Source organism: Rhinoraja longicauda, chromosome 16 (assembly GCF_053455715.1).
Source record: "Rhinoraja longicauda isolate Sanriku21f chromosome 16, sRhiLon1.1, whole genome shotgun sequence".
In the NCBI taxonomy this organism is placed as follows: Eukaryota; Metazoa; Chordata; class Chondrichthyes; order Rajiformes; family Arhynchobatidae; genus Rhinoraja; species Rhinoraja longicauda.
Window position 1 is genome coordinate 44022814 of NC_135968.1, and position 16342 is coordinate 44039155.

Below are 16342 nucleotides of genomic sequence, written 5' to 3' on the forward strand. Positions count from 1 at the left end.
GCACTGGTGTTTGTAGGTAGACATAAAACCAGCATCTGCAATTTTATGTCTACCTTCGATTTAAACCAGCATCTGCAGTTCTTTCCTACACATTTGTGTTTGTAGACTTGTTTCTTCCCGGAACCTTCACCAAACATGATGGTGAATCTAATTGTGAATGTACACAAACATCCAGTTACTAAGTTCATTCTTGATGATAGGCACTTCCATTTGTATCCTTTTCCATTTTTCAAAACCATGCTTACTAACATTTCTAACTACCTTGATCTGTGATCTGTTCAAATCTTATTCTGCTTCAACTAAAAATACTTTTGGCCCAACAGTAATTTGATATCTTGATCATAAACAGTAATTGCTAGTTTTCTAAAACGTTATTTTGTACAGATCTGATTTTTGCAGATTAGTTGTTTTCTACTATTTCACATTCATAGGTACCTTTACTGCAACAGGGAATTAATTTGGATGAATCAGGAAAATGTTCAATTAATCCAAGGTGGAATTGAAACATTTTTTTTTTTTAAATAGAGTTGCTGTTCCAGAATCTATTGATGAAGTAAACTTTTGAAAGGGCACTTGAGTACAAAATCAAAGCAGTGCCTATTGCTAGAAGCTTCTAATGCTGAACAAATGTAAAGAGTCAACTACTTTCAATGTCTTTTGTGCTGTTTCTTTTTTCTGGAGTAGTATTATATTTTAGAAATTATCAAATCATGTAAATATGAATTAATGGAATGACTGTTCAATCATAATTACATTTTGCAAGTGGATTGGGAGGGCTTGTCATTCTATTCTGACATGCTTAGCAAGAGATGTATATTCATACCCGATCTCCATGCAGAAATGTCTACAGATGTGGCTTATTGTAGCTGCATGGTCATCTTGAAGCAAGATACCCAATTGATGTTTATTCTCTTTCGCTCAAGCACTACCAAGCCAACTTAACTATTGCTCTCATTGTGAAATTGGTTACACATTGTTTAAGATTTAAACATCACGGTAGCCCAGCGGTAGAGTTGCTGCTTTACAGCGAATGCAGCGCCGGAGACTCGGGTTCGATCCTGACTACGGGTGCTGCACTGTAAGGAGTTTGTACGTTCTCCCCGTGACCTGCGTGGGTTTTCTCCGAGATCTTCCGTTTCCTCCCACACTCCAAAGACGTACAGGTATGTAGGTTAATTGGCTGGGTAAATGTAAAAATTGTCCCTAGTGGGTGTAGGATAGTGTTACTGTACGGGGATCGCTGGGCGGCACGGACTTGGTGGGCCGAAAAGGCCTGTTTCCGGCTGTATATATATGATATGATATGATAATAGACTTTATAGGCTATGTGAAATAACTCTAAACACGGTAATGACCAATTATTTAGGGTGCTTTGTTTTCAAGCACTGTACTTTATGAAGATAACTATCATGATAGTTAACATGTTTTCTCCTCTTTGGCAGCTTGTTCAAGCTGCTGATCTGATTGAAGCTGAATTTCAACCAGGAATGAGCAGCAGACAGAAAAATAAAGCAAAGAGGATGGCTAAGCTGTTCGCTAAACAACGATCCAGAGATACCATAGAAGGAAATGCAAACAATGAAAAATGGTATGGGCAAGTTTGCTTCTGTTTTAAATTGTGCTGAATAACCTTAATAGTTGACGACAAAGCCATGGACAGTTATTTCAACCAGTGTAATGGCTTTGGGGTTTAACTTTGTAATATTTTGTACTGATGAGATTCCATTGTAGAATTATGTTTTAGCTACACTTATTCATTCAATATAGAAACTAGAACCATTTTCAGGGAACTATGTACACCAGGGCCCTAATGTTCACTGTGAAGGTCCTGCCTGGGTTTGACTTCCAAAAATACACTTCACACTTATCTGAATATGTTCCTTGTTACCAATTTCTTGTTTACTATTGTTAAATATGTTGTTTGAACCAAGCACAGTACTTATCAGAACACACTTAAACAGACAATGTATTTTCAAACTCTAATTTAGATATTAATTTTTTTACCCACAACTTCTGAAACTATTTTAAAAAACGGCAGCTTATGATATATCTAGCATGCGGTAACTTAAAGTATTTTTGGAAGGGAATTCAAATTACTCAGTAAATGGGGAAAAACTAATGGGAGATTTTGTTAACTGGGATTTGCACATTAATTTAGAAATGGGTGGAACCTAGCCTAGGATATCTGTGGTTCAATTGATAAGGTCACAATGATATCAATAATGCAGATTCCTATGGGTTTAATTTAATCTACACTTAGGTCAGCTAATGTTAGCAATTATTCTGACATTAGCCAAACATACCAAATCAGTGAGAGCCAAAATTCACTTATGGTTTTTGTAATGCATCTCTATATCTCTAAATCTCTATCTCTAAATCTAAAAAATAAATCTAATGTTTCCAGCTAGTGTATGTATGTATCTAATTGTGAGAAGTGAGGTTTACAGTTGTTGATGACATTTTTCCAGCACCCAAACAATCAATGGACTACCAACACTCACTGTCAGGATTTATACAAGAGTGACTGAAAGGTTGTTATTGAGCCATTATAAACTGCCTTATATGAGGAGGGATATTTGGAGAAGACCAATTTGAAAAGGGTTTATAATTTACTGTTAAACTTGTAAACAAAAATGGAGCAGTAGTTCAGCCAAGCAGTATAATTTATTTTATAGTTTTCACTATTTTGCAAGTACAGTGAACAAACATATTTCTGTAATATGAGGAAGAACGAGTCAGTTTTGGATGTGATTCAAATGTGATAGATTGGGAGAAAACCCTGAAGTATAACATGTTTAGGAATGATCTAAATGAGCAATTATTGTGTATTGAATGTCCTGCAAGTGGGCAGAGTTATATCTGGTATCAAGTGTCTTTTACAGTACCTGCCTCAACTACTTCCTCTGGCTGGACACCAGAGCTCAGTCCGCCTACACCTACCTGACCTCCCGGTTGCCAAACGCATTAATTCCCCTTCCCACTCCCACACTGACCTTTCTGTCCAAGGCCTCCTGCATTGTCAGAGTGAGGCTATTCGCAAATTGGAGGAACAATATCTCGTATCTTGCTTGGGCAGCTTACAACCCAGTGCTATGAATATTGATTTCCCTAACTTCAAGTAACCCCTGCACTCCCTCTCTCTCCATCCCTCCCCCACCCAATTCGCACCAGGTGTCTGTTCTCACCTAGCAAACAGCTAACAATGGCCTGTTTCCTTTATCATCGTTACTTTTTTGCATACCTTTCATTCATTTGTTCAATATATCTCTTTGCATCACTCTCTATATCTCTCATTTCTCTTTCCCCTGACTAGTCTGAAGACGGGTCTCGACCCAAAATATCACCCATTTCTTCTCTCCAGAGATGCTGCCTGTCCCACTGAGTTACTCCAGCATTTTCCTCTGGCAACTCATTCCATATACCAACAACTCTGGTTGCCCTTCACTCAATTCCTATTAAATCTTGCCCCTGATTCCATTAAAGGGACAGGCAGTTTCACACTACATTAAAACACAACATGCATCTTCTTCTTGTACTTTACTTCCTCCGCATGATAATTAATGTATATGGAGAACATTTTGGAACCAACTTACCATCTATAGTGTAAGAAGGAACTGCAGATGCTGGTTTAAACTGAAAAGACACAAAACATCAATAGTGCCTATTTAATATGTGCTGCTGATCCCTGTTTATATTTTGTAGCCATTCAAAATTATATTTGGGAAATTTTCATGAACAATTATGGAAGTTCTATTACATATTTTTATCAGGGATTATTCAGTTAGTCTCATTTATGCATTTATGAAGACGAAAAATATTGACTTAATATTTCAGCATCTATAATAGAACAAAAAAATGTTTCATGAATACAACATATCTTTCAGGCAAACTTATAAAATACTATTCCTATGCAAAATATCTGGGCAGCAGTAGTACAAAATGATTTTGCACTGCTGAAAATTTGTTTATTTTAACTTTTTAGCAAAATTACATACAAAGTCAGTGTTAAATACCTAATGAGATGATGCAACTAAAATAGCTTTGCCAATCTTTATTTTACAGCAATGATAATGTTGATGTGGAGCCAGAAGAAAAACGCAGAAAACTTGCAAATGTTGTTATTGAACAGGCAGCAACTGAATCAAAAGTGTTGATTGATAACATTCTTGATAATTCCTCATTGTTCGATGAGGTGAGATAAAGATATTTCATGTTTAGAATTAAATGATCTGCAATTGAACAGAGGATAAATTTCTCAAATTTGAGATTTCTGATTCATAAGACTAGAAAAAAAGAATTTAAAACCCCTTATTCACTGAATGTGCTTAAGTAATACGTTAATATATTTCACAAATTATATTAATTTAATGATTAACCAGTTATGATAGACATTTGTGATGTACTAACAAACAATGTTTCCACTCAGTCAAACGAATGGCCATTGGAAAGCTTTTGCGAAGAACTTTGTAATGATCTTTTCAACCCATCATGGGAGGTAAGATGATCCTTGTTATGTGTTTTGTGGATGTACTCGCAGTTAAATGCTGCACTACTTTATCGGCATAATATTCTTTGAACTGTCATTCTAATTTGGCCAACAAAACCGGGGTTACTGTTTCCATTAATTGGCTATGTGAAGTAATCTCACCAGAAGTACAAGTAATAAATTCCCATGAAGCAGGTGCACTAGCCAAAAATGGGTTGGGAAAAATACTGTTTACGTAATTGTGTACCTCCTGAGATATTGGGATTGTTTGTGCAATGTCAGTTCAAATGCTAATGCCCCAGTTTATATAGCTAATATTAATGTGATCTGTTAAGTTACTTGATCATCATGTTTAGAAATTAATGTCGAATGGGTCTTAATGCGTGAAATTATGCACGATTGCATGATTTTTAGGTCCAGATTTGCATTTTATACCTCATAAAATTGGAAGTTCTTGCTCACTTTTCTGTCATGTTTCACTAATTTCAGTAATTTATCGCAAACATGTTGGTGTGGTATATTGCTTTGATCTACATTAAAAGTAGGATTTTCTAACTGGATGCAAGAATGTAAAATGTAATTTTAAAGCCAAATTCGATTCAAATACAATTTAAAATTTTGCAATTTGTGAAATTATTGGGGCTGAGGGGCTGGTGCAGGGAGCAGGGATTTAGATTTCTAGACAACTGGAATATCTTCTGCGGTAGGGGTGACCTGTACAAGAGGGACGGGTTGAACCTTAACAGCAGGGGGACCAACATTCTGGCAGGCAGGTTTGCTAGTGCTACACGTGTGGCTTTAAACTAAGTAGTTGGGGGGGAGGGGTTGACAAATTGGGAATATGAAGATGGAGTTAAAGGGGAACCGAATACAGGAGAAAATGCAAAGGACTCTCGAATAAATGGGAAGGGAAGTCCTAGAAGGGATAAGAGAGTACGGTCAGGGTCAATTGTGACCGGTGTGAGAGGGGAGATGAATACCGAAATTTAAATGCGCGAAGTATAAAAAATAAAGTGGATGAGCTTGAGGCTCAGTTAGACATTGGCAAGTATGATTTTGTGGGAATCACTGAGACATGGCTACAAGAGGACCAGGGCTGGGAACTGAATATTCAGGGGTACACAACATATAGAAAAGACAGACGGGTGGGCAGAGGGGGTGGGGTCGCTCTGTTGGTGAGGAATGATATTCACTCCCTTGCAAGGGGTGAGATAGACTCAGGAGATGTAGAATCAGTATGGATAGAAATGAGGAATTGAAAGGGTAAAAAGACCCTAATGGGAGGTATCTATAGGCCCCCAAACAGTAGCCTCGACATAGGGTGCAAGTTGAAACAGGAGCTAAAATTGGCATGTCGCAAATGTAATGCTACGGTGGTTATGGGAGATTTCAACATGCAGGTAGACTGGGAAAATCAGGTTGGTACTGGACCCCAGGAAAGAGTTTGTGGAGTGCCTCCGAGATGGATTCTTAGAACAGCTTGAACTGGAGCCTACTAGGGAGAAGGCAATTCTGGATTTAGTGTTGTGTAATGAACCTGATCTGATAAGGGGACTCGAGGTAAAAGAGCCATTAGGAGGCAGTGACCACAATATGATAAGTTTTACTCTACAAATTGAGAGGGAGAAGGGAAAATCGGAAGTGTCAGTATTACAGTATAGCAAAGGGGATTACAGAGGCATGAGGCAGGAACTGGCCAAAATTGACTGGAAGGAGGCCCTAGCAGGGAAGACGGTGGAACAGCAATGGCAGGTATTCCTGGGAATAATGCAGAAGTTTCAGGATCAATTTATCCCAAAGAGGAGGAAAGATTCTAAGGGGAGTAAGAGGCACCCGTGGCTGACAAGGAAAGTCATGGACAGCATAAAAATAAAAGAGAAGAAGTACAACAAAGCAAAGAAGAGTGGGAAGCCAGAGGATTGGGACTCTTTTAAGGAGCAACAGGAGATGACTAAGAAGGCAATACGGGGAGAAAAGATGAGGTACGAGGGTAAACTAGCCAATAGCATAAAGGAGGATAGTAAAAGCTTTTTTAGGTATGTAAAGAGGAAAAAAATAGTCAAGGCAAATGTGGGTCCCTTGAAGACAGAAGCAGGGGAATTTATTATGGGGAACAAGGAAATGGCAGACGAGTTGAACTGGTACTTTGGATCTGTCTTCACTAAGGAAGATACAAGCAATCTCCCACGGTACGGTAGCGCAGCGGTAGAGTTGCTGCTTTACAGCGAATGCAGCGCTGGAGACTCAGGTTCGATCCTGACTACGGGTGCTGCACTGTAAGGAGTTTGTACGTTCTCCCCGTGACCTGCGTGGGTTTTCTCTGAGATCTTCGGTTTCCTCCCACACTCCAAAGACGTACAGGTATGTAGGTTAATTGGCTGGGTAAATGTAAAAATTGTCCCTAGTGGGTGTAGGATAGTGTTAATGTACGGGGATCGCTGGGCGGCACGGACTTGGAGGGCCGAAAAGGCCTGTTTCCGGCTGTATAGATATGATATGATATGATATGTTCTAGTGGCAAGAGATCCTAGGGTGACGGAGGAACTGAAGGAAATCCACATTAGGCAGGAAATGATGTTGGGTAAACTGATGGGACTGAAGGCTGATAAATCCCCAGGGCCTGATGGTCTGCTAAAGGAGTGCTAAAGGTGGTGGCGCTAGAAATTGTGAACGCATTGGTGATCATTTTCCAATGTTTTATAGATTCAGTTCCTGTGGATTGGAGGGTAGCTAATGTTGTCTGGATTTAGTGTTGTGTAATGATCCTGATCTGATAAGGGGACTAGAGGTAAAAGAGCCATTAGGAGGCAGTGATCACAACATGATAAGTTTTACTCTGCAAATGGAAAGGCAGAAGGGAAAATCGGAAGTGTCGGTATTACACTATAGCAAAGGGGATTACAGAGGCATGAGGCAGGAGCTGGCCAAAATTGACTGGAAGGAGGCCCTAGCAGGGAAGATGGTAGAACAGCAATGGCAGGTATTCCTGGGAATAATGCAGAGGTTGCAGGATCAATTTATTCCAAAGAGGTGGAAAGACTCTAAGGGGAGTAAGAGACACCTGTGGCTGACGAGGGAAGTCAGGGACAGCATAAAAATTAAGGAGAGGAAGTATAACATAGCAAAGAAGAGTGGGAAGACAGAGGATTGGGACTCTTTTAAAGAGCAACAAAAGTTAACTAAAAAGGCAATACGGGGAGAAAAGATGAGGTACGAGGGTAAACTAGCCAATAATATAAAGGAGGATAGCAAAAGTTTTTTTAGGTACGTGAAGAGGAAAAAAATAGTCAAGGCAAATGTGGGTCCCTTGAAGACAGAAGCAGGGGAATTTATTATGGGGAACAAAGAAATGGCAGACGAGTTAAACTGTTACTTTGGATCTGTCTTCACTGAGGAAGATACACACAATCTCCCAAATGTTCTAGGGGCCGGAGAACCTAGGGTGATGGAGGAACTGAAGGAAATCCACATTAGGCAGGAAATGGTTTTGGGTAGACTGATGGGACTGAAGGCTGATAAATCCCCAGGGCCTGATGGTCTGCATCCCAGGGTACTTAAGGAGGTGGCTCTAGAAATAGTGGAAGCATTGGAGATCATTTTTCAATGTTCTATAGATTCAGGATCAGTTCTTGTGGATTGGAGGATAGCAAATGTTATCCCACTTTTTAAGAAAGGAGGGAGAGAGAAAACGGGTAATTATAGACCAGTTAGTCTGACATCAGTGGTGGGGAAGATGCTGGAGTCAATTATAAAAGACGAAATTGCTGAGCATTTGGATAGCAGTAACAGGATCATTCCGAGTCAGCATGGATTTACGAAGGGGAAATCATGCTTGACAAATCTACTGGAATTTTTTGAGGATGTAACTAGGAAAATTGACAGGGAAGAGTCAGTGGATGTGGTGTACCTCGACTTTCAGAAAGCCTTCGACAAGGTCCCACATAGGAGATTAGTGGGCAAAATTAGGGCACATGGTATTGGGGGTAGGGTACTGACATGGATAGAAAATTGGTTGACAGACAGAAAGCAAAGAGTGGGGATAAATGGGTCCCTTTCGGAATGGGAGGCAGTGACCAGTGGGGTACCGCAAGGTTCGGTGCTGGGACCCCAGCTATTTACGATATACATTAATGACTTAGACGAAGGGATTAAAAGTACCATTAGCAAATTTGCAGATGATACTAAGCTGGGGGGTAGTGTGAATTGTGAGGAAGATGCAATAAGGCTGCAGGGTGACTTGGACAGGTTGTGTGAGTGGGCGGATACATGGCAGATGCAGTTTAATGTAGATAAGTGTGAGGTTATTCACTTTGGAAGTAAGAATAGAAAGGCAGATTATTATCTGAATGGTGTCAAGTTAGGAGGAGGGGGAGTTCAACGAGATCTGGGTGCCCTAGTGCATCAGTCAATGAAAGGAAGCATGCAGGTACAGCAGGCAGTGAAGAAAGCCAATGGAATGTTGGCCTTCGTAACAAGAGGAGTTGAGTATAGGAGCAAAGAGGTCCTTCTACAGTTGTACCGGGCCCTGGTGAGACCGCACCTGGAGTACTGTGTGCAGTTTTGGTCTCCAAATTTGAGGAAGGATATTCTTGCTATGGCGGGCGTGCAGCGTAGGTTCACTAGGTTAATTCCCGGAATGGCGGGACTGTCGTATGTTGAAAGGCTGGAGCGATTGGGCTTGTATACATTGGAATTTAGAAGGATGAGGGGGGATCTTATTGAAACATATAAGATAATTAGGGGATTGGACACATTAGAGGCAGGAAACATGTTCCCAATGTTGGGGGAGTCCAGAACAAGGGGCCACGGTTTAAGAATAAGGGGTAGGCCATTTAGAACGGAGATGAGGAAGAACTTTTTCAGTCAGAGAGTGGTGAAGGTGTGGAATTCTCTGCCTCAGAAGGCAGTGGAGGCCAGTTCGTTGGATGCTTTCAAGAGAGAGCTGGATAGAGCTCTTAGGGATAGCGGAGTGAGGGGGTATGGGGAGAAGGCAGGAACGGGGTACTGATTGAGAGTGATCAGCCATGATCGCATTGAATGGCGGTGCTGGCTCGAAGGGCTGAATGGCCTACTCCTGCACCTATTGTCTATTGTCCCACTTTTTAAGAAAGAAGGGAGAGAGAAAACGGGAAATTATAGACCAGTTAGTCTGACATCAGTGGTGGGGAAGATGCTGGAGTCAATTATAAAAGACGAAATTGCGGAGCATTTGGATAGTAGGAACAGGATTGTTCCGAGTCAGCATGGATTTACGAAGGGGAAATCATGCTTGACTAATCTTCTGGAATTCTTTGAGGACGTAACTAGGAAAATTGACAGGGGAGAGCCGGTGGATGTGGTGTACCTCGACTTTCAGAAAGCCTTCGACAAGGTTCCACATAGGAGATTAGTGGGGAAAATTAGAGCATATGGTATTGGAGGTAGGGTACTGACATGGATAGAAAATTGGCTGACAGACAGAAAGCAAAGAGTGGGGATAAATGGGTCCCTTTCAGAATGGCAGGCAGTAACTAGTGGGGTACCGCAAGGCTCGGTGCTGGGACCGCAGCTGTTTACAATATACATTAATGACTTGGATAATAAAGGGATTAAAAGTACCATTAGCAAATTTGCAGATGATACAAAGCTGGGTGGTAGTGTGAACTGTGAGGAAGATGCTATGAGGTTGCACGGTGACTTGGACAGATTGTGTGAGTAGGCGGATGCATGGCAGATGCAGTTTAATGTGGATGGGTGTGAGGTTATCCACTTTGGTGGTAAGAATAGGAAGGCAGAGTATTATCTGAATGGTGTCAAGTTAGGAAAAGGGAACGTACAACGAGATCTGGGTGTCCTAATGCATTAGCCACTGAAAGGAAGCATGCAGGTACAGCAGGCAGTCAACAAAGCCAATGGAATGTTGGCCTTCATAACAAGAGGAGTTGAGTATAGGAGCAAAGAGGTCATTCTGCAGTTGTACAGGTCCCTAGTGAGACCGCACCTGGAGTACTGTGTGCAGTTTTGGTCTCCAAATTTGAGGAAGGATATTCTTGCTATTGAGGGGGTGCAGCGTGGGTTTACTAGGTTAATTCCCGGAATGGAGGGATTGTCATATGTTGAAAGACTGGAGCGACTAGGCTTGTATACACTGGAATTTAGAAGGATGAGAGGGGGTCTTATCGAAACATATAAGATTATTAAGGGGTTGGACACGTTAGAGGCAGGAAACATGTTCCCAATGTTGGGGGAGTCCAGAACCAGGGGCCACAGTTTAAGAATAAAGGGTAGGCCATTTAGAATGGAGATGAGGAAAAACTTTTTCAGTCAGAGAGTTGTGAATCTGGAATTCTCTGCCTCAGAAGGCAGTGGAGGCCAATTCTCTGAATGCATTCAAGAGAGAGCTAGATAGAGCTCTTAAGGATAGCGGAGTCAGGGGGTATGGGGAGAAGGCAGGAACGGGGTACTGATTGAGGATGATCAGCCATGATCACATTGAATGGCGGTGCTGGCTCGAAGGGCCGAATGGCCTACTCCTGCACCTATTGTCTATTGTATAATATCTGTATAATATTTGTATAATATCAATAGTTTCATATCTGTAATAGGCATATGTCAGGCAAAAATAATGGAATGAATAATTTCTGAATATATTCAAGTTTAGTCTTTACTTTGTCTTTTCAGTGGACTCTATTTCAACTTTAGAGTGCAAATACCCAGCTCCATTTTGTCGTATTTCACTGATTTTGGGTCAAAACTTAATGGCATGTGGGAGCTAAAACGATGTCCAAGAGAATTTTAAAAAGCCGAAGCCTTCACCTTTTCTTACTTTGGAATCATTCACATTGAGTTCCAGAGATCACAGAACTTTGTGTTTAAATGCTACTAATAATGTTAGAAACTTGTAAGTAATGTATTCCAATAACGTTAAATATGTACCATGAATTAAAAAATAATTTAATCATGTTACATCCAGGTTTATTTGTTTTTTCTATCAGGTTCGTCACGGTGCAGGAACCGGGCTGAGAGAGATATTGAAGGCACATGGCAAAAGTGGGGGTAAAATTGGAGACAGCACTTTAGAAGAGGTAAGTGATTTTTGACGTTTGTTAACTTTAATTTTTTGGGCCATGATTTCAAAATTATAATCTATTAAATACCTTGTGTCATGTGCTCACTAAGACCTCTTCTGCATTTCAGGTCAGTGTAAATGATCATGATAATACTTTAAGAAAAGTAAGATTGTTAATTGAGCCTAACATTTAAATAAAACCAAAGCACCATCAAAACTGATAACTCATCATTTCATTGGCGTTGAAGTGTGCTTTGTACAAATTGCTTTTATTATTCATCTTTTTAACAATGACTTCATTCCATGAGTAATACAATGGAATTAAAGGGCATTATGTAACTGAAAATTCACTTATCTTCAATTGGTACAGCTGAGCCTAACGTGACCATTATCTTTTGTAACATATGAATCACAAGGGTGGCCCAGCTGGTAAAGGTGTTGCCTCACAGTGTCAGACCTGGGTTCAAACCTAACCTCCAGTGCTCCCTGTGTGGCTCCTCTGAGTACTCCGGTCTACTCCCAAAGACATGTAGGTTTGTAGATTAATTGGCCTCCTTAAATTGCCCCAAGTGTGGAGGGAGTAGATAATAAAGTAGGATAGTATAGAACAAATGTGAACTGGGCCTTGGTGGGCTGAAGGGCCTGTCTATGCTGTATCTCTAAACTAAACTAAACAATACCCTTAGATTGTGCTAAAGTCACCTAATGTTGGTAGTTTATTATTGGTACTTAATTTCAATGCTGTAAATTCTTCTGCATTGTAATAAAAAATATCAGCGAATGTTTTCCTCACAGGATTGTGAAGATCTGTTAAATTATAATTTCCCTTACTTGTCATAGTCATACAGCGTGGGAACATGCCCTTCAGCCCAACTTGATGCCCCATCGAACTTGTCCCAACTAGCAGCCTGTTTTTGGCTCACATTTTCTAAACCTATCCTATCCATGTACCTGATCTCCCATATACAAAACTGTGCTGACTATCCCTAATATATCTTATCCCTTCAAATACTTCTCGAGTATCATGTCTACCACAGACATTAGGCTTACTGATGTACAGTTACCAGTCCTTCTGTAATAGAACCACAACATTAGTCACCCTTCAATCTTCCAGCACCTTTCCCGTATCTAATGATGATTTGTACATCTCAGCCTGCAGTTTCCTCTCTAGCTTCCCACAGTGTCCTCGGATAAATCTGACCTAGCCTGGAGGATTTATCCACCTTTATGTGCCTTAAGACATTCAGCACCTCCTTGACTCTAATATTAACTGTCCTCAAGGCACTTCAATTAACTTTCCCGGTTCCTCAGTCTTCACATCTCTCTCCACAGTAAACACAGATGAGAAATACTCATTAAGGACCTTGCCCGTTTCCTACGGCTCCACACCGAGATGACCGTATTGGTTTCGAAGGGGCCCCATTCTCTTTCTAGTCACCCTCTTTCACTTAATGTACTTATAGAATCTCTTGGAATTTCACTTAGTATTATCTGCCAGTGCTATCTCCTGCCCCCTTTTTGCCCTTCTGATTTCCTTCTTAAGTGCGCTCCTCAGTTTCCAAATCTCCTCCAGGGATACACTTGATCCCAACTTCTTATATCTGTCCTATGCCTCCTTTTTCCTGACCGGAGCCCCAGTTTCACGCGCGATCCGAGTTTCCTTTTTCCACCTACTTTGCCCTTCACTCGAACAGGAACATGCAATTCCTGAACTCTTGACACTACACATTTTAAAACATCCCACTTATCGGACGTTCCTTTGTCGGCAAACAACCTATTCCAATCAACTTGAGCAAGTTCCTGTCTAATATCATCAAAGAAGGCCTTGCCCCAATTCAGAATTTTAACTCGTGGGCCCGCCATGTCTCTTTCCAAAACTATCTCAGAGCTAATAGAACAGTGATTGCTGGTCCCAAACGTTTTGTCCATCAACACCTGTCACTTGTCTATCCCAATTTCCTAAAAATAGATCCAGCTCTGCTCTCTCTCATGTAGGGCCTTGTACATATTATCATATATATATACACAGCCGGAAACAGGCCTTTTCGGCCCTCCAAGTCCGTGCCGCCCAGTGATCCCCGTACATTAACACTATCCTACACCCACTAGGGACAATTTTTACATTTACCCAGCCAATTAACCTACATACCTGTACGTATTGGCTGGGGAAACTTTGGCGAACGCATTTCTCAAATTCCTCGCCGTCCAGGGCCTTGGCACAATGATAGTCGCAGTCTGTATTGGGAAAGTTAAAATCTCCCACTATGACTACCTTATTAGCCTTATAGCTGCCTGCAATTTCTTGGCATATTTGCTCCTCCAATTCCCACTGACTAGTCAAGGGGCCTATTATACACACCCTTCAAGGTGATCATGCCATTTTTAATTTTTAGTTCTGCCCTCTCATACTTACTGGGTAAACTATCAATAATGACATCTCAGACTACTGCCATGACAATAGAAACTTAGGAAAAGAAATAGGTGCAGGAGTAGGCCATTCAGCCCTTCGAACAATATGATCATGGCTGATCATCTAAAATCAGTACCCCCATTCCTGCTTTTTCCCCCATAATCCCTTGATTCCTTTAGCCCGAAGAGCCAAATCTAACTCCCTCTTGAAAACATCCAGTGAATTGACCTCCGCTGCCTTCCGTGGCAGAGAATTCCACAGATTCACAACTCTGGGTGAAAACGTTTTTCCCCATCTCAGTCCTAAATGGCCTACCCCTTATTCTTCAACTGTGACCCGTGGTTCTGGACTCGCCCAACATCGGGAACATTTTTTTTGCATCTAGCCTGTCCAATCCTTTAAGAATTTTAGATGTTTCTATTAGATCTCCTCTCATCCTTCTAAATTCCAGTGAATATGAGTCCAGTCGACCCATTCTTTCATCATATGTCAGTCCCGACATCTCGGGAATCTACCTGGTGAACCTACGCTGTACACCCCTCAAAAGCAAGAATGTCCTTCCTCAAATTAGGAGACAAAGATCGCACACAATACTCCAGGTGCGATCTCACCAGGGCCCTGCACAACTGCAGTAGGACCTCCTTGCTCCTATACTCAAATCCTCTCACAATGAAGGCCAACATGCCATTCACTTTCTTCACTGCCTGCTGTACCTGCATGCTTATTTTCAGTGACTGATGTACAGGTACAAGGACACGGTCTCATTGCACCTCCCCTTTTCCTAATCTGACCATTCAGATAATAATTTGCCTCCTTGTTCTTGCCACCAAAGTGGATAACCTCACATTTATCCACATTCTACTGCATCTGCCATGCATCTGCCCACTCACCCAACCTATCCAAGTCACCCTGCAGCCTCATAGCATCCTCCTCGCAGCTCACACTGCCACCCAGCTTTGTGTCATCCGCAAACTTGGATATGTCACATTTAATTCCATCGTCTAAATCGGTAATATGTATTGTAAATACCTGGGGTCCCAGCACTGTGCCTTGCAGCACATCACTCGTCACTGCCTGCCATTCTGAAAAGGACCCGTTAATTCCTACTCTTTGCTTCCTGTCTGCCAACCAGTTCTCCATTCATGTCAATACCCTACCTCCATTACCATGTGCTCTAATTTTGCACATTCTCCTTAACAAGGCAGCACTTGCTCCTATTTTATGCACACCTCTATCTCTCCTGTAGCACCTGCACTCATGAACGTAAAGCTGCCAGTCCTATCCCTCTCAGCCAGGTTTGCATAATGACTACAGCATCCCAGTCATACAAACCTACACACCCCCTGAGTTCATTATAATAAACCTGCGTTTTTAGATCTGTGCATCCATATTGTTTACTTATATTGCTCTTTCACCATCTTTCTGCCTCTCTACTGGTGGGCTGTGGGTAGTAACTTATTAAAAATGTTTGATATGATAATGCAATTGCCATGTTACCAGCTTGTGAGTCCAAAGGACAGGTGAACAAATTCTACTTTGGCAGTTTGAAAAATGTATTTATAAATTTAACATTTGGAATATTTATTTTAAAATAAAGTACTGCTTTGTGTAAATGTAACTTCAAAGATTGTAGAATGTCACATAAACCTGACTGGGTCACTAATGTTTTAAGGTGATAAAAATTTGTGCATAATTAAATCTCTACAAGTGGTTGAACAATACAATACAATACAATATATCTTTATTGTCTTTATTGTTTATTGTCATTGCAATAAATTAATTAGCTAGTCAGTATTAATTTAAACAACCCAATGAAACAAATTAGAACAGTTTTAAAACAGAATAAAGTGCAAGTAGATCTGTGCCGGTTCACTGTGCGATGTGCCGGAGCTCAGCATGACCGGTTCATAGCAGCTATGGCCCTGGGGATGAAGCTGTTCCTGAGTCTGGAGGTGCGGGCGTAGAAGGCCTTATATCGTCTGCCAGATGGTAGAAGTTCGAACAGACTGTTGTCAGAGACTGTCAGGCTGTTAGAGGCTGTCCTAGTATCAAACCCAGGACTTGAGCTAAATAACCAAACAACCTTTTTCTTTATTTTGACATATTTGGAAATTTTGGAGGATAAATCCAAATTATTGTACAATTATATAGTATATAATTATAGTAAAAGAGCTATTTTGAATACATAGGCACCTCCACGTTCAGGACTCTAGGTCCACAAAACAAGCTAACAAAAACAGAATGTAGCAGTCTTGCTAATCTATGAAACTGTTTTTTAACATTTTTCAGAGCGAAGCACAGCACCAGGAGTGGCTGGAGGACTTGGCTATTCGTCTGCTTTGTGTGTTTGCTTTGGACAGATTTGGAGATTTTGTATCTGATGAAGTAGGTGGTGTAT

General features: G+C 41.0%; 1 protein-coding gene across 2 annotated transcripts in view; it reads left to right on the forward strand.

The window, feature by feature from the left end:
- Positions 1-16342, forward strand: part of btaf1 (BTAF1 RNA polymerase II, B-TFIID transcription factor-associated) — a 119023-nt gene that overhangs the window by 45131 nt on the left and 57550 nt on the right. For both annotated transcript variants that reach the window (XM_078413707.1, XM_078413708.1), the window contains exons 6-10: positions 1443-1588; positions 4063-4192; positions 4427-4495; positions 11461-11550; positions 16234-16329. In XM_078413707.1, coding sequence (XP_078269833.1) covers positions 1443-1588; positions 4063-4192; positions 4427-4495; positions 11461-11550; positions 16234-16329 — 531 coding nt within the window. The remainder of the gene's footprint in view (positions 1-1442; positions 1589-4062; positions 4193-4426; positions 4496-11460; positions 11551-16233; positions 16330-16342) is intronic.